The sequence below is a fragment of the Scatophagus argus genome, chromosome 8 (genome assembly GCF_020382885.2).
Source record: "Scatophagus argus isolate fScaArg1 chromosome 8, fScaArg1.pri, whole genome shotgun sequence".
NCBI classification, from domain to species: domain Eukaryota; kingdom Metazoa; phylum Chordata; class Actinopteri; family Scatophagidae; genus Scatophagus; species Scatophagus argus.
Genome location: NC_058500.1, coordinates 9,134,619 through 9,158,789, shown reverse-complemented (window position 1 = coordinate 9,158,789; position 24,171 = coordinate 9,134,619). Strand labels below are relative to the sequence as shown.

General features: G+C 39.1%; 1 protein-coding gene across 2 annotated transcripts; it reads right to left on the bottom strand.

Annotated features, from left to right (window-relative positions):
- Positions 1-14,939: 14,939 nt before the first annotated feature.
- On the bottom strand, positions 14,940-23,506 carry eif2d (eukaryotic translation initiation factor 2D). Of its 2 annotated transcripts, none has more exons than XM_046397600.1 (15): positions 23,235-23,506; positions 22,446-22,636; positions 22,252-22,335; positions 22,060-22,150; positions 21,869-21,976; positions 21,019-21,290; positions 20,561-20,678; positions 20,412-20,457; positions 20,200-20,306; positions 19,917-20,078; positions 18,557-18,646; positions 18,000-18,095; positions 17,006-17,126; positions 15,207-15,381; positions 14,940-15,111 (listed from the first exon to the last, which is right to left on the bottom strand). In XM_046397600.1, exons 1-15 carry the CDS (start codon positions 23,288-23,290, stop codon positions 15,041-15,043), a joined length of 1,788 nt encoding a protein of 595 aa, XP_046253556.1. In that variant the 5' UTR covers positions 23,291-23,506; the 3' UTR covers positions 14,940-15,040. The 2 variants fall into 2 exon arrangements, with proteins under 2 accessions (XP_046253556.1, XP_046253557.1); XM_046397601.1 differs by having other exon boundaries at positions 19,923-20,078; positions 23,235-23,505.
- Positions 23,507-24,171: the final 665 nt, after the last annotated feature.

Genomic DNA, 24,171 nt, shown 5'->3' with positions numbered 1-24,171 from the left:
ATAGTAATAGTAATTTTAAATACTTCATCATTCTTTCATCATACTGTTTCTTCTTGCTTTAAATGCTGGAACTGATATCTATCAGAGTGTGTCGATAGATCGATAAATGTAGTCTGTATTTCTGGAAAGGCCTGCGACTCTTTTAACACCTTTTTTAACAAGCAGACAGTTTTTTGTAAGGGTTGGTGAGCATGTTTCATATCTTATTACATTCCATACGGTGTTCCACAGGGTTTAATACTGGGAAAACTGTTTCTCAGAATAACTTAAATATATCTATATCTATATCTATATCTATATCTATATCTATATCTATATCTATATCTATGTATCTATATCTCTCTAGACAGAGAGGGAGAGAGAGATTGATAGATATATACAACTATTTCAAATCAAACAAGGACAAGCACAATATTGTAGTTATTAATGCCGATCATAAAAGAGACAACGTTCTGAATGGATTCTGGCAAAGCAGATAAAGCAGTCAGACAAGCAAAGCCTGGCTGACTATCATCATAGAAAATGATTAAACTTTAACATTTTCCCCCCTGAGAAATATAAAATCTGACCATATCTTGCTTTTCCTGATGTAAAGAAACTGATTGCAATTTGATCTTGCAATACTGTTTTGACTTTTTGAAGATAAATAAAATGATAAATAAACTACTGAGTCAACTATCTCCTTCTCCTCCTAAATTCTATGGAGTATTTTTTTAAATAAAGGAAAGGAAAATTAACTCTGCATTGTGTCAAATTACACAGTCTAGCTTCTGCTGTAATATATGTGAATTTTATGTGTCTCTTACAAGACCATATTATTTTATCAGAATGGTGAGTTTGAATAAAGTTTACTGGATAAAAATGATAGATTGCGGCAAATGATGTAGCAGAGGTAGTCGATGGGGGGCAAAGGTGACAAAGATACAAAATTGGAAGATCAAGATAGTAAAATGAGGACAAGTTAGAAGATGAGACAGTTAAGGAAAAGATGAACAAGAAAGAGACACCCACAGGTGCCTGAGAAAGACTAAAAAGCTGCAGTCACATTCTTGTATCATCCCATACTGAAATTCAGAGAGCATCACTAATCCTCACTGCCTGCCTAGTGATAAAGATAGCACAGCCAAAAACACAACTGGCATTTAATGGATGACAGTTTTTTCCAAACCGTTAGTATTTCTTTGCTTGACATTATGTCACAGTGAACTGTGTGCCCAACTCTAGTTAGATGATCTCTGAGGTTTGGCAGATGTTCAGAGAGACTTTATCCTCACTGAGTGGCACCAGATACAGATTGCATCATGTTCACTTGTGTCTCACCTTGGGGCTGATGTTTTAAACATCACGCATTCTTCTCTCGTCAGTGTAATTACTGTAAGAGAAACCAGAAAACAGTCATAATGAGTGACAGAAAGACGAAGGAAGAGAAACAGTAATAATGCAGGGAAAATGAACGGCGCTGAAACTGAGAGTCACAAGAGTGGAATAGGTAATTTATAAAGATAATGGGGCATTTTAGACTGTAATCAATCATGTTACCCTAGTGAGAGAAGAGTGTTTAAAAGACCATAAAGAAGACAGATAGCCTGTTAGAATCAAGGATTCAGAAAATCAAGGATTTGCATGAGGAGGATAAAGTATAGGAATACGACTAATTTTCTCGACATTTAAATGGGAAGTGTAAACTAAGACTAGTTGACGAGTATAAAAGTAGGAAAACACTCAGGAAACAGTCAAAACTGAGCAGAATCCAACTCTCTGTAATGCTCTGTGATTAACCAATCCACTAACAAAACCAAACAGTGGGTTTCTTCCATTATTTACTACTCGTCTATGTCATGATTCAGATATGTTATGCTTTATTTGTTTCTATGGTAATTTTCAGCATTTTTCTGTTTTTAAGTACACCGAGTTTTCCACCTCAATCAAGTATAAAAACACTTTTGTGATATTCTGAGATTTTCTTTTTCACATATTCAGTGTTTCTGCTCAGGTTAATTCATGCTCTAACTGATGTGAGTAAAAACTGGTCGATGCAAATGCACTTGCAATACAATTGTGAACATTAGCAAATGGTTGATTTTATTATACATTCAGCAGATGGAGTACCACTATTATTCATATGGAGTTGAGTTTCAGGCCACCTGAAAACTTTCAGCTCTGTTTTGGTCTCCCCCCAACTCCCCCAGCTGAGTAAAACACTTGGCTCTACAACAGCTAAATGGTACCACTGTGTTCACTAACTTTGTCTGTCCGCTATTTGATTCTGGCCTAGGAGTATACATTTGATTTTTCTCTGAAAACAGCTGCATGCTGTAGGCAAAAACAACTCTGTGAGAGTGGTGAGAGTGAATCAAAACAAGTTGCATTTGTAAAATGCAAAAATTTGCTGATGGGAACTCCAGAGTTTATTTAGGATCTACCCTTTTCTCACATGCTGAGTAAGTCATCTGCTTTTCATATAAAAATGTTGCTTATAGCATCTGTAAGCCATCCATCTTTGTTTCCATCCCTGTAATACCTCATGATTTTATGCACCACACTATATCTGCATGTACGTTAAGTATGCGTGTGGTAACTGTTTTCCCACCCAGTCAGCGAGAATGGACTGTTGGCTGGGCTTTGATTGGCAGAGAGCCTGAGAGCCCATCTTCATCTGGGCCAAGCGGCTTTAGCTCTTAACCCATGGGCACCTCCCTCCCTCCCTGCCTGACGGCTGCTGCTGAACATGTGGTTCTTGATACAACTGTTGATACACTCATTTACACCTATGTTGTCATGCAAAAACATGCAAGCACTCTCGAGACACAAACAAGTTACCTACAAAGAAAGATTTGCAAACACACACATACACACAAGCACAAAATACAACAGAGTGACCTTTCGGATATCCTAATCCTGCAGATTAAGGCCATGAGCACTGGATTGAAATCCATTTTTCCTTTTTCCTGATCAAGCACAAGGCCTTGCTCTGTGGCTCGCTGTTCTTTATTCGGCTCCTCTGGCACCTCAGCCCTGAAAGGACACCTCACTGTTGTCACACATATTCAACTGAAAAACTTATTGACACAAGGAACAAAAAAACAGACCAGATTAATCAGTGCGGTACTCTCAAATGAAAAGAAAGAGGTTTTGTTAATCACAAGCATGGTGTGGCCAAAGCCAGTGGACCTATGGGCTGTAATTCATCCAAATAAAATTTATTTTCTTAAACAAACCAGTTGAAATGGAAAAGAAAGTTCAAGTCAATTTTAAGAAGTAGTATGTATGTTATATTACAGTGATTATTAAATAAACAGCCTAAAAAGGCATACACCAGATGACATTCTTAAAATGGAAGACCCCCAGCCCCCCCTTGTTACAATCCAGCCACACATATCTAGTCTGAATGACATTCCAATGGCAAACTTGCTCAAAAGAAACAGAAACAAATGGAAGGTGACACAGAAATTATTGAAAAAGGCAGCAAGACAACTGGGAGTCCAAGTAGTAATAGTCCCAGCAGAGAAACAATAATGGCAGACACAAGAAACACAGGGATCTCAGAGGACACGGGAGGGCGCAAACTGAACACCGCAAACACAGAGAAACTGACAAAACACACAAGGAGAGTGCAGGTATATATATATATATATATATATATATATATATATATATACAGAGAGAGAGAGAGAGAGAGAGAGAGAGAGAGAGAGAGTGGGGACTACAGACATGTGAAAACAATCAGGGCAGGGCAAACGATCAAAAAAGGAGTGAAAACAGAAAAAGACAGGAACTGAAAAGTTAAACAGGACACAAGAGGAGAAAATCTTCCAAATAAAACAGGAAATAAAATAAACATAGCCTTCAAATCCTGACAGAACAACTTAAACCTGTTTTTAACTCTTTTATCTCACTATCATTTGCTATGGTGCCACATCACACAGAGCTGCAGGGCATGAAGTTGACATGCAATGTGCAAATGTCCTTTAATACATATAGATGCAGCTTTGTCATTATTGGCAACGCTGTCCTGGGAGGTTTAAGATTTATGACTGATATGGTGCTCTGGAAGCAGTTGGGAGGAGGGGTGAGAAAAAGAGCTTTTCTGAATTTGTCCTGAAGCTGGATTCTGCGTGGACATTCAAAGGCAGAAATGATCTCTGGTCCTGCCCTCCAGACCATCTGACAATAACAATAGGGCTGTGAAATAAAAAATAGATGATAGATGGGTGCAAAAGAATGAAGGAGTCCCAGATGATGAATTATTCAAAACACTCTGAGATAATTGGACTGACAATTTATGTCCACATTTCACCTACTTTGTCATTGTGCGTGCACGTGAGGAAGGCAAACTTTGTGCAAATTTCCTGCAGTGGTACAAAACTGTCCAAAGTCCAAAGCAATGCCGCGTCACGCAGCAGTTCTCTAATTTCAAATTTCTGCCTTCTTTTCCAGCCTTTATGGTTTTGTCCCCTGAATGACCTCAGTTTGATCTCTGACATTTTGATTCAACAAGACTTGCCAAAGGGGTTCAATAAAGCCGAGGATCATATTGAACAGTATTGATCACAAGTATGAAGTAGGCTGTAAAAAGGTGCTGCTAAAATGTCTTTAAGAGAAAAAGAGATGCATTTTGTGACATCTAATCTAATATCGCTAGTCATTTTGTGAACTTGTTTTGTCGGTTTTTCATGCAAATACATTTATGTTGTGATACATTCACTTGACACTTGATGTTGACACTGAGGCTAAGATGTTTCTTGACATCTGGCACTTTATGGCCGTTTTATATTTGATAGTGTCCATGTCGATATCGAGTCTGCATTTTGAATTTTACCTGCCCTATTAAAATCAAATAACAGCACGGAAAACATTAAAGGGACCAGGTGTATTGCAGCAGTGTTGTTCAGCAGAAGACAGCATAGACCTGGCAGTAATGTCTTTCATTTCAATTATGGAACAGTAAATGCATTCACAAAAAGGAACAGCTTGTAAGAATGTGTATTGTATTTCATCTTTGTCTGTGTGTTTGATTTGCTTTCATTTAGGCATTTTAAACCATCCATTAAGATACTGAGATAACACTGATACTATATTGCTCACACTAGCTGCACAGTGGGACAGCATTGACACATCCCTGTGCTTGATTTATCTTCTATCCAAGCATGATTCTTCCACATCAATCAACATAAGGAGAAAAAAGTATTCTTAATTGATCTGTCACTTCATCATAACATTTTTTGGGGGAGTTTCTAGGTCTCTAATCAAAGTGGTTAAGCAGTTTTGGGGAAAAATGTCAAATGGTGTAATCCAGTTCAATCCTCTCAGCATGCTGACGTACTGTGGCCTGTCTGATGGACCAGTGACAGGCAGCAGCTTCTCCTGAGTTCACTCTATGTATCCTGAAACCCAGGGTGCACTGCCTGTTTAGTAAGTGAACTGAACAATGTGTAGGTAGCAAAGTCTGCTAATGTTTTCTGCAGGTGTTTAATAGAAAAACTCCATTAGTTGATTGGTGGAAATCTTGTGCATTGGATGAAAGGAACTGTAACAATTAAATCCTTCAACTCAGATAGTAAAGTACAGAAACATTTCATCACTATTATGTTCAGTTAGCATTATATTTAAAGGGATAGTTGAAGATTTTAGGAAAAAAACCCTTCCTTGCTTTCTTTTTGAGTGCTGATCAAGAAGATCAATTAAACACTCATGTCTTTAAAATAAATATGAAGCTATAGTGACATTTTTATATTTAGGTCTGTTTCCAGTCGTTAACCTAAAACAACTGAAGTTCACTTAGCCTCACTTAGCCCATAGGACTTAATGATGACAATATCAATTTTCTCTTGGTAAGGAAGCAAATAAGTGTTTCTCAAAATGTTGAACTATTAATTTAAGATGGTTATCTTTGCATAAACCTTTATGTTATTTTCATGATTTCCTGTGATATTCTATTGCTGAATTGGACAAATATTCCTTGTCAAAGCACCACATGTATTCCTGAGATATATTTTCAGCTTTTACTGACACAAATTAAACTCAACTGAATAACATTGTGCTTATTTAAAGTTTACAATTTCATTTTTTTTTTTTACATCACAGAAGGATATAAATAAATACTACATTCTTCTGCAAACCAATACAATAACCATGCAATAAATAGCATCACTGTAAGTCTCAAAGTGCTCAAGTGAGGTTAACTGTACTGAATTCTCTGACTCAGAGCCAACATGTTACAGTGCCGTTATTGTTCAGGCATTGTAAGCTGTAACCCTTTGTGTACTGCTGTCTATCTGCTTTAGATATTTTAAGTCTTCCTGCTGTGCTGGATGGTGAACAACAGATGGCGACATAGGCTGTGTCTGCAAGTTCCCTGGCAAATCACTGCTGATTACTGGCACCTTACCATTAAGGTGAACTGCCATTTTATCAGTACTGTTTTTATGTCATTCTGTAAGTAGGTAACAGTATATTATACTTGTCTGTTCCTTGTCTTCTAGTTAAACTATTTTCAAAGATTTAGTTTCATTTTTATCCTGTATGGAGACACTCATCTGGTAGGATCATTTGCATTTATCATACCATCTCATACCACAGTCACTAGTGATCCTCCTGAGAGATCCTGAGAGATCCTTTCACATCTGTGTTGTTTCTCGACTGCAAATTAAACTAGCAATGGTGGTAGGATTTTCATCTTCACTGGGGAATAACAAGACAGATATGATATAAAGAACCCTGGTTTACTGGTTATATTCTTTTTTTTTTCTTATTTTCATGAGTCACATTAGAATGCTCAAAACGCTGTTCATGGATTATTAAAACACGTAGCTGGTGATGACAGACCATAAAAGGATGAACCAGATTAATAATTCCTATAACTACACCCAAATCACATTGGTCTTCTCATCCTCTCAGCTGTAAATTGGAGCAGTAGTGATGCATGACGACCTCAGTGATCCTGATGTGCGCACAAAAGAAGCATTGCCGCACACCCATTATGCAACTAGCAGGTCTGTTATCTCAATTGAAACCAGTGCAAGTGGAATCATTAGTTAACATAATCCTTTAGACTTTAGACACGCTACTGCCACAGCATGACAAATCAAAATATGAGATATTCTCCTTGAAACATTTGCCTCCTTCATTATTTTTAAAGACACGAACTGGAACAAAATGGAGCAAAAAATCATTTACTAAATAGCCAGGAGGTGCCAAATGCAGATTTCAGAAATGTTTAAAAACATCTTTCCTAATGACTGGCTTACAGCCTTACGCAACCTCTGCACCACACAGCAATCACACTCATATTTTTGTGTTGCTGGCACAGTATCAGTAAACTCTTATCCCGTCCTCCTCAGTGGGTTGTGGCTGGGAGGAGCAGGGACCCCTGCTGCACGCTGAGCTAAACGGAGCAAGATGAATCATCTTCCTCTGCAGAGAACAGATCATTCAATCCTGGCTTCCATGTCTGCTATAGTAATCAGCACACGTGTGTGAAACAGTCTGTCTCAGGGGTTATGTGCTCAATTATTTCTTGGATGGGTATAGTGATAGTACAGCCAAGTCCAGATGCTTTTGCCTCAGCCCCAGTTACAAGGTGCTTAATTTTTGCTATTTTTGGAGTTTTATTTAAGTTTTATATAACCCTTTGGTTCATATGCAGATATATGCAATGATGAAAAAATGCTGGAAGACTGAGAATTAAGGTTCACTATCCCTGCCTAATATCTTGCATGCTGTCTTTGGAAAAAAAATAAAAAAAAAAGCTTGATGATACAAGGGAGGGGTCTGAGAGAGACATGGCTACCCGGCTTGGACCAAAGCGATCCAACTGGCTATATATCACTCCATCATCTACATAGTCAAAACAAGAAGGTCAACCTCAAGAAGTTATGCCAAGTACATAAAATAGGATGTGTACAAGACCAGATCTCTTCCACATTTTGGCACATTAAATCATGTGGCCATTTTCTACTTGTGTTCTGCAGGGCTTCCCATACATTCATTTATTTGTGTTGGCTCGCCAAAACATCAACATTGTCCAGCACATATTAATTCCCCCCCTTCTCTCTCTCTCTCTCTCTCTCCTGTCACATAGATTAGATCTGCCCTCTCCCCTGCTGTCCAGTCTACTGACAATCACACATGTTCTGCAGAGAAATAGAGAGAGAGAGAGAGAAAGCGAGGAAGGGAGGAAAGTCAATAGAGCAGACAAAGGGAAAAAGAAACAGAAAGAGGTGAGACAAGCTGGTGTCCGTGCAGTCATTGACCATGTAGGTGTATTTGTAGGTCAAGCCTTGGTTTACCCAATCAGAGGCTGCACTTCTGCGCTCCCTCTGTTGAAATTTGTGTGGGATATCATGCCTTTAACTACATCCAATAAAATTATGAAAATGCCCCACAATACATAAACAAGACCAAGAGTCTACAGCCATACTAGTGGTTCTGTGAGGCTGCAGTTCGCTTTGAACTATACTCTAACATCAGCATGCTAATATGCTCACAGTGACAATGCTAGCATACTGCTGTTTAGCATACTTCTTTATCTGCTTAGTATAATGTTTAGCATGTTCAGCATGTTAGCCTGTTTTGTGCACAAAACAAAGTACATATGACTCACAAGGTGGCAATAGTTTCACAGGCATTTAGTCAGAAATCCAAGTATTTGAAATACAATCCTGCCTTCCACTGATGAAAAGTTAAGGGGTCATCAAAGTCAACAGATCTCTGACATGTCAATTCATCCATGAGGCCCAGATAATTCACAAAAACACTCAAGCACTCAGCCTTGAGCTGAGATCTGGGCTGGTCTTGCCTGCTTTGGTTTTGGCCTGATTGTTTTTACTTATGTTTCCATTGTTTCATGTTCCATTGCCAACTCCAAATGTATATTGATTGTAGAAATGTATGCATAAGTTAATGCCAAATGTTTTACAATCATGTGCTACTCAACAGTACATTCAAGTTATGGATTCTTGTGAATTTCAGTTCTGGTGCCTCACATGTTTGAGTAACTATTGGCCTGTTACTGTGAGATTTTCATGTGCTGTAACTTGCTGCTGCTTATCAGTTGGATTGCTTGGTTCAGATGTATACATATCAGGGTAACTAGTATCTACCTACTGTGTTTTGAAATGCACACATAGTAGATTTCACAGCTCTATATCTAATGTGATCTTTGTGTTTGCTTGTGAGGAGTGACAACATCACAGTGTAGAAACCAAATTTTCTTCTGTACTTCTTCGGCACTACTACTGTACTCTACAACAACAACCACCACAACAACAATAACAACCACCATCAACCACCACCACAACAGTAACAACCAACAACAACAGCAACTACCGCCACAATAACAACAATAATAAACTACAACAACCACCGCCACCATCAAAACAATAACAATAACAAACAGCAATCAAGTAGAGGGTTTTTTTTCCTATTTAATAGACACTGGCATTGGTCTTGACATCTAATTTTTGATTAAGTGTCTTACTGGGCTGAAATCAATCAGAATCAGAAATACTTTATTGATTCACATCACAACAAGACCAGTGAGATAGTCCAAACATATTGACTTGTTATTTACCACTGTATTAGTCATCATAGTGACTTGTTGAAAACAAATTAATGCTGTGCAGATGTTGCATTTATCAGCTTAATTTTGCTGATTTTGCTCTGCTTCACATGTCAGTGTTTTGCATTTGTAATTTATGAGTCATGAGACATTGTGACACTTCACATTTTGAGCTCATAGACAGATAGACTCAACCAGTGAGTCTTTTAGCATCACAGCAGAATGGGCTCACAAGGGGAGACCACCTATGCCTCAAAACACTGTTTATTTCTTGTATTTCAGCACAGAGTGCATTGAACTTTCCATAGCTACTTTTCTCTAATACGTGTACCACACACTGCCTCTAGTCAACCCTGTAAAAAGTTTTGGAAAGTTTTTTCCTAAAGACAAACAGATGGCAATGGCTTCAGTGAACATGATGTGTACAGATGGGGGTGGAACAAACTGTCTGAAAACACTGAAAATATGGAGTAATGGAGACTATTTCTGAAATATCAATAGTAAAGTGTTACTGCAAATGATCCAAGTCAGATCCTCAAGACCTCAAAATGTCAAAGTTTCAACAGTGGGACATCCAGCTCAAACTGAGTCTGTCTTTGCTACATCAGTTGGCCAAGACATTTACTGTCAATTTCAATAACATGAATAGTACAAATGTATTTGACTGAATGTTGGCCTATACAGATTTTGAGCCAAATTGGATAAGACATGGAAGAGACATTTTGGTTTGGGACAAACATACAGAACACAAACAATATCCTTGTTCGTATGCTAACACAAATGAGAGATGAATCTTATTTACAGGGACCATTCTAGGGTTAATTCATTAAGATGATTAATATACCATGTAACTGCAGCTTTCCTATTTTCATTCCCACCAGGGTTCTTTTGTTGCAGTGTTAATTTCGTGTTAATGTGTTAGTTTAACAACAGTTATGATGAGATATGTTCATCATATGTTCTTGAGAGTTTACTAATAAAGGTTTATCTTATCTTATCTTATCAACAACATATCAACAGACAGCACCAGTGTCATTAAATGTCATTTACTGTGACTATATGTAACCTGGTCAAATCTATAACTGTTGTTATAATTACACAAAATATGTTCTAGACTGTATAAAAGCATGGCTGTCAGAGCCTCAACAGTTTCCATGTTTACCGGAACTATCAAAGCCCCTCCGTACTCATTTCTTCTTCTGTGGTACTATAAATTGTTTTCGCCCCTTTTGTCTCTCACCTCTTGTACAGTTCTCCTGTTTACGAGTTGAGTGTTATATTTTCAGTCATAGTACATCGTTTCTTATTGTTTTGTGTTTGTTTTTGTTATTGTTAATCAGTTTCCCTATGGTCATACAAAGATTGTGACATGAGAAGTGTTGGCTGCTAGGCTAAAAACTCCAGTCTTATGCATGACTGCAAACCTCATATTTGTTCCCTTTATTATTTCTGGAGCTCTTATAAGAGGGCAGCAAGCTGCTTTCACAGCAATACTACAATTTGTACCACACTGTGAAAACAATTTTTTATGATGTATGACTATGCTCAGTTTTACAGACCAGCTTATACCACACAGACTACACAATAACCCCTCCACCACCACCACTGCCACCACTAAATTCAGCTCAGCAAAAAACCCAGCAACAGTGCAGTTTTCTATCAGTGATTACTTTTAAGGTGTGTGTATAAGTCTGTGTATGCAGATGTGTAGAAACAAGTGTAGTGTTTTGTTTTTATTACTTACATGTTCAAACATTATGTGCATCAAATAAAACAATTGCATGTTGAATCACAAAACCATTTTGTCATTGTCAAGGGATTTCACAAAACAAAAACATTAACCTCACGGCAGGTCTTGACAAAAAGGCATTGAGTCCCCAAACTTTTTACAATTTATCCTCTAGAGACCATGAATTTGTAAAATATTATGGTAGTCTATCAAAGTGTTTAAATACTTTAGTCTGGAGCTAAGTGGTGACCAACATTGCCATCCCTGGAGAAATGCTGCTATCAGTACCATGTAATTTTCTGCGATCTGTTATGATTTAGTGTATTCTTTCTGTGATGGTGATTGTTTAACTGTTTTCAATGAAAAAACCCTGTAAAACCCATTGTACATAACCTGCTCATCTCCAATGAACACAATGGAGGTTTTAGCAGATAAAGATATTTAACAAACAATGGTGTGAGTGTTAGTTCTTAGGGAAAAGTTTGACAGAAATCTTTTCCCCAGCCAACACCATCAGCTTTCTGATCATCTGGAAGAGGAACTGCATGCTGTCCAAATCCAGCACCTTCTACCTGATGGCAGTTTCTGTGACTGACAACCTTGTTCTGATCTTCATCGTGGTTCTTCAGCTTTCCCTAAAGTACCACCAGCAGGAGCCGTTCTGGAGTTACGATCCATGGTGCAACCTGAGAGACATTTTCAACTATGGAGCATACAACACCTCAACATGGCTGGTGGTTGTGTTTACAGTGGAGCGTTTTATTGCCATCATCACATGGAAAATAAAAACCAAAATCTGCACTCCCAGATGTACAGCATGGACTATAATGGCTGTTTTCCTCTTCAGTCATCTTTTTGCCATTCCTTATTACTGGTCTAATGCATCAGTCTATTACAACAACCAGACCAGTTGTATTTACAATCCAAAGGCCCCATCTCATTTCAATCACACCCTGGTTTGGTTTCAAACGCTGTCAGCCTACATATTTCCCTTCATCATCATCCTCACACTTAATGGGCTGACTCTGCACCTAATCTCTCTGAGCAACCGGGTTCATATCACTGCTGATTTGACTTCAAGGGTAAATAAAGTCATGCCTCTGCTGCGCTCCAGGAAAAGAAAATCTGTGGTGCTTCTGGTAACTGTGTCTATGAGTTTTATGCTGCTGTCTGTCACCCGGGCTCACATGTACCCTATGGATGGGAATGATTATAACCTCCAGATAAACATAGCAGCAGACACTGGCACTATGCTAAGCCTGAGCAATGCGGTTGCCGACATGTTTTTGTACGTGTGTACCCAGTCCAAGTTTCGGCAAGAGTTCTTTGCCTGTGTCCAACAGATGTCTCTCTATTGCAAAAAAAAAAAAAAAAAAAAAAAGACTCTAGACGGATAAAACCTCCTCTGTGTCTTTAATAAATACAATTACTGACACACTAAAGGCAGTTTATACAGGTGTACTTCCCTCTGGGAACAGAGGAAATGATCTCATGCCAGTCATAAGTGCTTAATCACTTTCTCTGTGCAGATGAGGCCATAAATTGAACCACAGACCTCTAAAACACACTCTAAATCTCTTTTATTACGATGTTTTACTCAGTCTGTCCCTCTATTAAAAAGGGAGATGGCTTTGCCTCCTTGTTAACAATCATGACACACATCACCACTGTTTGACATGGCATTTGACATTTTATAATTAATTTCCTGCAACAGGCCTTCCAGGCCCAGAATGAACAAACACAAAGGCCTGATTGACAGGCTATTGTCACTTTTGTGTGTAATATTCTACACGTGTCATCAGAACCAGAGAAATACCATGATGAATATGTACTATCCTTGAATACTTTAACAGCTATTGTCTATAAAACAAAGAACATTCTAATATTTAAGCATTTATTCCTATCTTAATTTGTACCATATGTTAATTCATAATTTGATGATTTTGATCTGCTAACAAAATTACGTAATTTCTTCTACTTATATTTCTCACATTTTCTCAGCTAGCTAAATGTGTACTGAAAGCCTTTTATCTGGGAAGTTATTCTTTATATGACCTAAACGCATATAGCATGTAAACATTTAATACTTAATACAATAAAAAGCAACAAAATGTCTTGCACTTCCAAAATAAATACTGATATGTTATGACGTAATACAAGCTCGAGAGTGCACTGCAGCCATTAGGTACGCGTGAAATTAAACAACCAGCATTCCTCATTCAAGTTGGTGATTAAATGAACAAAGTGCAGTGGTACAAATACATGTCATAGGAAAAGCATTTGTGTTACTAATAAGTCACTGGTGATGGCTCAGTTCTATTCTAATTGCCCTAATCATCATAATGCTGTTAAAAGTGAGCCAATAGAAACAATTTCCTGTTAGGTGACAGAAGTCGTTAATCTCCAGCTTTCTATATCCTTCTTTTGTTCCTCTTTGCATAACTTCTGGATTGAAATATTCCATACAGTCTCATATATTATCTTGATCTCTGTCAAACCTTCTGCAATCATTGACTCATGCTGAGTCACCCTCATGTCTGCAATATCAAATTGTCTATCTTCATGGTTTTGTTGGTTGGATGCCAGATTCTTGTCAAGTGGAAATCCTCCACTCCACATCACTCCTGGATTGAAGATACCTTCTGTTTTGTTAATATGAAAAAAAAAAGGTGTACAATAAGAACATATGGGGACCATATTTTTGCCTGTGCTGTACCTCCTTTATGAAACATCCTGGACCATTTTCACTACCTAATCTATTGCAATTATTATTATCATTATTATTATGTTTTGTGTAAGTGTTTTTGCACACTTGGTGGACATGGAAATTACAACCTTGGGTGCACAGGATAAATAAATCTTGATTGCTTTCAGGAAAACAACAGACTGGATCATCTTTTCCCACTAAAAGTTCTTCAGAAACTACACGATAAAAATTCAAAGAGCACATTTGCAGAAGGAACACTAGATTGGCAACCACAGAAAACTGACCTCAGCATAACTGAGGCTGTTTGTTTGCACACAGCCCCATTGTCACTGTCAATAAGAAAATAAAGAAAACATTGACAAAAACAACAAAGTCAAATCAAGAACGGCAAAATCTGTGAGGAATTTTGAATTTGTCTTTGGTGTGGTGACTTACTCAATGCTAAATAATGCTGTTTTCAATTAAGAAACATAAAATAGTCTTGTTAAAACCAGGTTTCAGTTACTTTTATTGTGTCCCTGTTTCTTTGTGTTTTGCACAAATAAAACCTTTTTTTAAAAATCTTTTATATACCCTATTACCAACGCAAGACACCCGACCCTTAACTGTTGAAGTGGGTCTTTCAGGTATGAAAGTGAAACTGCTTTTTTAAAATGGTGCAAAAACATGTAGCATGCATGGAAACTATTTAATTCGCAAATTGTAATAGTCAATAAAATGTTAAAAGCTGAACACTGATTACAGTCACATGAAAGAGAGAAGAAAAGCACCATGTGATTATAAAATAAATTTGGTTTGTTAAAAATGTTCCTCCTTTTAAGAAAAATGTGGTAAATGTGTCTGTCAGAAATGAATCACCCTGCCACTATGGTTATAAATGAGCTCATCAGTTTCTTAGCACTGGATTATCTCACCATGACAACAGTTCAGTTCAGTCTTCAAAAGATGATAGTGAATCAACTTTATTACGTGAATTGTGTTTGTTGTGCTTTCATACAGTAAAGCAGTTAAAGACAGTAAATGTTTGGTATAGCATGTTGAAATGCTACTTCTTCTTGCCACCTTTTGAAGCTTTGTCTAGTCCTTGGATGTACTTGCGAGGAATTTGATAGTGATCTGAAATTGAAATAAAAGATCAGGCAAACTTTTCTGTACAGATGAACCAATTGAGCGATATTATAAGATATTTAAAATACTATTAAGTAACAAACCTAGCAGCAAACAGCTGACTTGTTGAATCTGGTTGCCCTGGATCTGGACCAGGACTTTGTCCTTGGATCCAGGGATGGGCTGTAAGACAGAGCTGGCTTGGACTCTGTGCTGCAAAGTAGAGGCAACGATTGCAGGATCCAAACCATACACTTCCAGGTTTTTTATCAGAGTCACCTACAAGTAGCATATGGAAACTATTAGAGCTAGAACAACAAATCAGCCAGGCTGATAAATTAACTGATATTTTCTTACTGCTGACATATCTGTATTGTATATACGTCAGCCAGTAAGATACTGAAGTGCAGACAGGTCAATGTTTGTATTAAATAATTTATACAAATATAAAGAAGACCTCTATGAAAGGCAAAACCAAAGACAAGTGTACCTGCCCTGGAGCCAGGCCTGGGGAAAGGGCCTACCGGCAAGCACCTAGTGGATGGGCCTTTGCCCATGGGGCACGGCCAGGGCCAGTCAAAGGGGTCTGGTGCAGTGTGGATCAGGCAGCAGACAAAAGGTGGTGACCTTGGCAGTCCATTCCCCAGTTGGTGAAGCTACCTGTTGGAATGTCACCTCACAAGTGGGGAAGGAGCCTGAGCTTGTGCGAGAGGTTGAGACGTACCAGCTAGATATAGCCAGGCTCACCTCCACGTACAGCTTGGGCTCTGGAACTCTCAGTCTCCTTTAATGACTTCAATGCTCATGTGGGTAATGACAGTGTGACCTGGAGGGGTGTGATTGGAAGGAATGGCCTACTTCATCTGAACCCAAGTGTTGTTCAGTTAATGGACTTTTGTGCAAGTCACAGTTTGTCCATAACTAGCACAAGCAGCCAAGTGGCAGAGGATTGGCCTTAGAGATGGCCTTAGGATTCCATCTTTGCTTTTTGCGAATGATGTAGTCCTATCAGCTCGCACTGGGACAGTTTGCAGCCGAGTGTGAAGCCGCTGGGATGAAGATCAGTGCTTCTAAATCCAAGGCCATGGTTCTCAGCCGGAAAAGGGTGGATTGCCCTCTCCAGGTCGGCGGAGAGTTTCTACCCCAAGTATCTCTGAGGCTCGTTCATGAGTGAGGGTAAAATGGAACGGGAGATTGACAGGTGACCCGGAGCAGCATCTGTTGTGATGCGGACACTGTACCAGTTTGTCATGGAGAAGAGGTCAGTGGTCAATTTACCAGTCAATCTACATTCCAGCCCTCCCCTATGGTCACGAGCCGTGGGTAGTGACCAAAAGAACAAGATTGCGATACAAGTGGCTGAAATGAGTTTCCTCTGCAGGCTGGCCGCGCTCAGCCTGATGGGGTGAGGAGCTCGGACATCCGTGAGGGGTTCAGAATAGAGCCGCTGCTCCTTTGCATCAAGAGGAGCCGGCTGAGATGGTTTGAGCACCAGAACATCTCCCTGGTTAGTTGTGTCGGGCATATGCATCCAGGAGGAGACCCTGGGGCAGACCCAGGACACGATAGAGGGATTATATCCTTCTGCAAGTGGCCGGGGATGGGACAGTCTCGGCTTCCCTGCTGAGGCCCACAGTTTAGAATAATTTTGATGACCCCATGACTTTTCATAGAGCCACCATGAAGTTGACATTTGTGGTTACAATTGCAATGTGTCTAGTGTCAGTAAAGTCCACCTCAGGACACATTGTTCTAACTTTGAAGATCCAAACCAACCAATCTGTACAGAAGTACACCCTCACTCTTTATCTTGTTAAACTTTCATATATCAGTTTTACTAGAAAAAAAACTTGAAGAAATCCCTGCTACAGCTGTCAAATTAAGTGACTGTCACAAATGTCACCTTCTTATTCGATCCTCGAGAAGCCACAGAGATGTCTATAGGCTCAATGTGGCCTTTCTTTATAATGGGTGCCTGTCCAGGGAAAACAACTTGATAGCACTCCTGCATTCGTCCCAACGTCCTGTGAAAATAACACAGTAATGTATAGCACATGAGCACCAAAAACTATGTAAACAGTTGTATTTATACTTCTTTCCATCGCTTTTTCGTAGAGCGCAAGGATGAGGTTTGCAATGAAAATGGTTGAGGTGACATCACAGAATGGAAATCCGTCTTGTGTTTCCTAAAAAGGAAAAGGGCACTGAGCCTTTCATCATCTCTTTTGTCTTCACTATAAACAGTCTTTGTAATGACAAGTTCTGACGCTGTCTTAAAACTGTTCTGCCAAATTACCCTTAAAAATATACAGGTCAACACTAATCCTGAATCATAGGTCTTAACAAGTCCCTGGAGTGGAAAAAGGGAGGGAGATCTTTGCTTTTTTCAACCAGAATCACCAACACATGCTGTGATTCTTCCACAAACAACATATTCATTACTCATTCTGTTGCAGCAGGGAGCAAAATGGATTTTGCTCAAGGGTAAAAGAAGTAAAATCATTATGGACTTTGTCTTTGTTTATTTAATGGTGTATCTTGTTTTTGAAGTGGTTATAAAACCAGATGTCGTCAGTATCAGACTTGTCAGCAGCGGCTTTGTTGTTGTTTACAGAGCAGATTTGGATTATGGGTTTGCAAATCTGGTACGGGTGGGCGATAAGCAGGGGCGCACATAACTGGTATGCAGGTACGCAAGCGAGACAAAAATCATAACGCGAAATTTCATTTGTGGTACTACGCCCCTTTGCATTCTTGAGCATGTTGACCGTCAAGCACACAAAGATGAGTAGTAACATTATGCATTCCTGATTTTTGACGCACTTGCATACCTGCATACCAGTTATGTGCGCCCCTGGATATAAGCATCAGTGTGGCATACAACATTTATGTTTTACCTGCTAAAAAGGTCATCCCACTTGAGAGAATCTACCTCCTGGTACTCTGATTTCTCTAGCAAGCAGTCACACAGAGCAGGGTTTATGGTCACATAACTGTAAAGAAGAGAAAAATGTACTGAAGCGACTTGTTTTACAATAGCACATCCCACAGTGGATGGATGGATGGCACCCATCAGAGAACTTTCCATCTTGTTAAGCTATGCTAGTTCCATGGCTGAAAATATTTAATGACTTCCATTAATCATTGTCAATTTATTTGGCATCAGATGATGCACAATAGTTTTTAGCTCTACATTTATTCTGTGGACATTAATGCTGCCCTTTTTCAAATGCAGCCAGTTATGGGAAAAAACTAACTCAAACTGAACTCTGTTTTCAGTGTTGTTTGATTCCAAATCATATATCAGCTGACAAGCACACGGTTTGATTGTGAAATGGAAATCCACTCACATACTCTTGTGGCTGTAATAATGATATGTTGACATGTTTGGTTTCAAAAAGCGCACTCTACAGTACACCAACTTCCTTTTGTAAAAATTTAAGCATCTACTTACTTCTTATTATTTTCATCCACCAGTTCATTCTTCTTCACATACTCAGTGACAATATTTCTCACTTCAGTGGGCTGCAGTATTGCTCCTTTCCTGTAGGGGCACCAAAGTACACATAAATACAAGAATATATGTGCATATGTGAGGACTCTGTCAAGGTACCTTCAGACTTATGTAGTTAGGTTACGTAATTTGTATATCCCAAAGACAGAAAATAGTTTTTACAAAGCCTACATTTGTACACAAGCTACCAGATAAAGGGAACATAGTGTGCTATTGTGATTGAATTTAGCACAGCATGTTTGTATGTGTGTGTGAGTGTGATGGATGAGGGGGTGAAGGGCTTTGGCTAAAATGTGTTCTGTGACTGGGTGGGATAGCAGGAAAAATGAATTGATGGGTGCCCGGGTCATGAGCTGCTGAGGTTAGGGGTTGGGAAACCAATTGTGTGGAAGCATGCAAAGTGTGTGAAACCCAGAACAAACTAGAAACAGACAGCATGGCGAGAAAACAACAGGAGCAGTAGAATGTTATGGACTCAAGTGGGCTTCTGTAAAGCAGCAACAGTCGGCAGGCAAAAGGAGGTGTTTTGGAATATATAATGGTACTGTCTGATTGATAAATTTTAAAATTATACTGTAGCATCCATAATTTGCACAGTAATTGTTTTTGACTTGCCAAGTGGTGTGAATAACTTCAGTTTGATGGTCTTGGCATTGATTGTGCATGCAGGCTCATCATCATTAGCCCACCACCATATAATAATAGTATTAGTATAAGTGGCATGTACCCTTCTCCCTGGTAACAATCTCACAATGCAACAATCACATTTTGTGGGCAGCTGAGGTGGCTGCGTTCGTCCAACAATCGGAGGGTCAGTGGCTCAATCCCTGGCCCCTGCGGTCTACCTATGTAAGTGTCCTTGGGCCAGACACTGAACCCCAGATTGTTCCCAATGGCTGTTCCATCGATGTGTGAGTGTTTATGTGAATGTTTGCCATTCCTGATGAGCAGGTGGCACCTTGCCTGTTATCCTCTGCCACCAGTGTATGAACGTCTGTGCTGGGTTGTGTAGTAAAGCACTTTGAGTGGTCAGTCAGACTAAAAGCCCACTAAATTAGAACAGTCCATTTACGGATGCAAAAAATATTGGACCTGTCAGTGATAATGCAAAATGATGACTGCTCATGGCATATCGACCAATCACTAGAGAAAACCACTCAGTGTTTATAGGGAGGGGTGAACAAGGCAGTGTTTTCAGACTAATTGAAAGGAGAATATTGTCTTATCCCCTCAAGGGTAGGTCAGCTACAGAACAGTTCTTCTGGATTCAGGTAGGTAAATAAGAATGTTCAGCACTCACACACACCTCTTGTTAGCATCCATAAAGAGAGGCTCCACTCGAGCTGAGACAGAGTACAGAGGTGTGATCTCAGGAGGACTGTATGGAGTTCCTCCTTCCCCTCCATCCTGCTCTGGCGCCGCTTCAACATCTGTCGCCTCGGGAACACGGAACGAACGCAGTCTAAAAAATGTTAATGTAATAAAGAAGAAAAGCAAGGAGCTAGTTAATATGAATGTGTGTGATGTGTGAGTTTAAATCTAAAACAAATAACATCTTTAATTTGAGGAAGCACTTGGCTCACTCTTCATTTTTCCAGTCCACCTCCACAATGCTCTCCACACCCTTGGCCAATTCTTTCACTCGCACAAGGTTATGCTGCTGCTGCATGGCCTGTAGAAACTTGGACAGCTGTTGGATGAAACATTGAATATATGTTTGTTTTAATGTTTTAATGGAACTAAAAATGTGTTTATTTATCTGTGCAAAATCTTCCCATCTGGACATTTGACATACCTTTTTGTAGCTGGATTTCTTGATATCAAGTTTCTTTCCACTTGGGCTAAAAAAAAATACACATAAATAAATTACTATTTAAAAAAAAAAAAAAAAGAACAAAATTAAATGATTCCTCAACAATTCTTAAAAGATGAACTGTACTTTACCAGCACGAGAACATGTGGTTTCGGAGAAATGTACTGGTCAGCAGAGGGAGCTCTGACTTCTTCACCTTGCTCTTGAGAGCATGGAGAAAGCACTGCAACAGCAAGGCATCCATATTCTCTGTGGAATCAGGGCATGACCTGGGTCACATCCTCTCCTCTTTGAACATGCTCCCATTTTGTCATATGAGAAAATCTTGATAAAAAGAAATTCTCCAGTTGTACAAAACACAGCCACATGGTTGCAAAACTAACCCAGCAAGCCCTCAAACCTCTCTTGCCAACATTTCTCAGTGAACGTCTTCATTTGATTTTGGAATAACGCTATTTATGAGTCTTGTTAAAAGGTTATTCACTGCAAATGTGGTACGAAGTATGATATTGTTACTTCTATAAGTTGAAAGCGATCTTTTTTAAATGACATTAATAACTATAATAGGCAATGCGCTTAAATTTGATACCTTGTATAATTTTCTGGTCATCCTGGTTCTCCTCCTCTTCCTCATTACCCTTTTCAACCTTCTCTTCCTCCTCCTGCTCAGTCAGCCTCAGCTCCTCAATACCAGAACAGGGTTGATCAGTCACCATTTCACTGGGACTCTGTACCTCCTCCACACACTTCTCAACCTCTTCCTCTTCTTTTTCATTGACCTCACATTCCTCTCCATTCACCCCTTGTCCGTCACTCTCTGCATATGGTAAAGATGGAGGACCTGACTTGTCTCCAAAAGCCCTAAAAAAAGTGCATGAAAACACGTGTAGGTTTTGCTCAACTGTAGGGCTGCATAGTGAATCCTTTAAACATAATTACTGTTCTTACAGGAAAGGCAGGAGAGAGAGGGGAGATCACATGCAGCAAAAAATGAATGATTTCAATATTCAAAAATCGGTTAGACGATTTGGGAAATAAGTTTGTTTGCTTTTCTTGCTAAGAGTTAGATAAGAAGATTGATACAACTCCAACCAGCAGAGTCATGGAAGGTGATTTGTCTTGGAAAAAAAGTAAGAAAAGAAATAAATTCCAACATGATGTCTTTATACTTTAGACTTAGTTTGGTTAAAGCCATGACATATGAAGTAGTAAGCTTTAGAGGTGGTGGTAGATGGATTCATTTTACCTTCAGTCTCACTATGTCCAAATGTTTCCAGTCTTTATGCTAAGATAAGTTAACCATCCAGTGGCTTTGGTCTCATAATGACTGGACAACATGACAGACATGAGAACTGTAGCAATAACCTCACCTAATTTGGACAAGAAATGTTTGAACTTTCATTCACAAAAATATCTTCTGAAAGATGGGACCTACTCACCACAGATTATCCATGTATGTGTGAAGGACACACACTCCCCTCCCTTTCATACCCAATCTGTGCATCTCTGTACTGGACACCGCAGCTGTGCCAACTGCAACGGGAGCTCTGTAACCGAAAAGGAACAACATCACATGGAAATCTGTGACGAACATGTCAAAATGCTTTCCAAATCTTTTATCACAGCTTACTTGTTGTTCGCCACAGTGACAGCACAGTAGTCGCCCGGTTTTACTTCAGGGAGACCACTTGAAGGCACCACCACACCAGGCAGCATAAGATCTTTGGAGAAACAAAGTTCAGTGTTTGTTTGCTGTATATCAGTTGAAATATACAGTATTAAACGTCTGTCCAGGTCTTGATTATGAAGAAAAAAGGCATACCTGCACCTCCTATCAACTTCTGAAGCACAGGAGGCCATGTCCTGAATGTTGGTAGGAGACCAGGGTAGCGCCAAAGCACATACACTGAAAAGGATGACAATGCACTGTTAAACTTTAGCTGAAGGAGCTTAAAGCATTTTATCCACTCAACTCAACTCACTCATCTCAATGCAACTTAAAGGTCAACTTTTCACCTGTAGGATAAAGTCGCTTCTCCAGTTCAAAGAACAGAGGATTTTTATTAAGAACATAAAGTGTCACAGCATCTCCCTTATGTGCATAAATTTTCACCACATTTAATTCCTCTTTGTTGGGGACCAGCTCAGACAGCTCATCAGCAGACAGTGAAGGAAAGATTGTGGATATGTCAGCTTTGAGTTTTTTCCTAAAGGTAAGAACAAAAACAACAGTCTCAGTCCTGGGATTATGTCATATTAGTAAGAACTGCCACAAAAGATACACACTATTCATTCACAAAAAGGATTCAAAATACTGTGTCTGAGATAAAATTGCACTTTGCTATTTGTACATTTCTTCTAAGACTGTATCATGGCTGGTAAACACAGGGCTTAGCAACGTAATAAGCAGAGGTTGCTCTTTATAACACTGGGCTGGATAAGAAGTCAGACTGACATGAACAAATACATCTAAAACGTTAATCATTTCATAGATCTAGGAAAAATACATCTTTGCAGTATTATTTTAGACGCTGTCATATTAAATTACAACTGACAATAATATACAGTCCCACAACTAAACACTGATATGTTGCCAGCTGACAATGATCTAATTTTATCTGCTCAATTCAGTAAATACAACTAACAAACGATAAAATGCAAGGGCTGGAACTGTATAGTTTGAAGGTTAACGCAAGAAAAATTCTGCGCAGCCTAAATAAAATATATAAACTATAACTACATATAAATGTCGACCAGCACGAATCTGTGGCGAATTGACGGGCGGCAGCCTCAGCACTGACTCACCTGTCTGAGCCTTTGATTGCAGTATTGGATTTGACACGAAACGGTCTGGCAAACATCTTCTCAGAATATAAACAAGTCGTCACTGCGAGGATTTCAGCATGGCCGCTTCTGAGAAAGTTGTATTATTTTTATCAACACGTTAACTCATAAACGCCTCCACGCCGGCGAAATAACCCAATATATGTCTTATATTGGCTCCACAATAAACAGATGAACCTCGATGGGTATGATGGTACGACATGTATTTAATTCCGACGCGAAACAGTACCGCGACATCTCGATGTATATTAGTTCCGCTTTAGCGATGAAGGACATGGAGACGGGCCTATGATGAGAAAAATAATTTATTTGTGGTTGTGGTTGTTTGCAAATAACGTTACATCGTTATATCGCAGTGCACTGTGCATTTGTGAGAAAACTATAGGCGAGTATTCCCCAAAATGCCCATTAGCCTTTTGTAACTTTCTGATACATTCCCGAGGACTCTCCACAATTTAAGAAAACAACAACAACAACAAAAATAAACAAACAAAAACCACTGGTTGTGACAGGATTCACATTTCACACAGCGTGCTTTTGGCTAAGTAAATGTATTCAGGGTCTTTTTTTTTAGTAGCACAGGGATATTCTCTAAACTAAAATATGACTGAGACCCACATACCCAACATTTCACTTAGAGACCTCTCTTATGCTTGTTACTTTTTATCTTAATTTCCATAATTAGAGAAAGATTTCTGATGATTTGTGAGGAGCTAACATGATCAAAGGCTGGCTACTAACAACCTTTGCGCATTCAAGTTGTTTGTCTTGTCACATTCTGAGCGTCACTCACAGAAACTTCAGTCAGGGCTAAACCCAGAAGGTATCAAACTGAGCTCTGAGATGAAAGTTAACAGATGCTTCTCTTTAATCTTTGATTTTTGAAAATCTGCTTCTT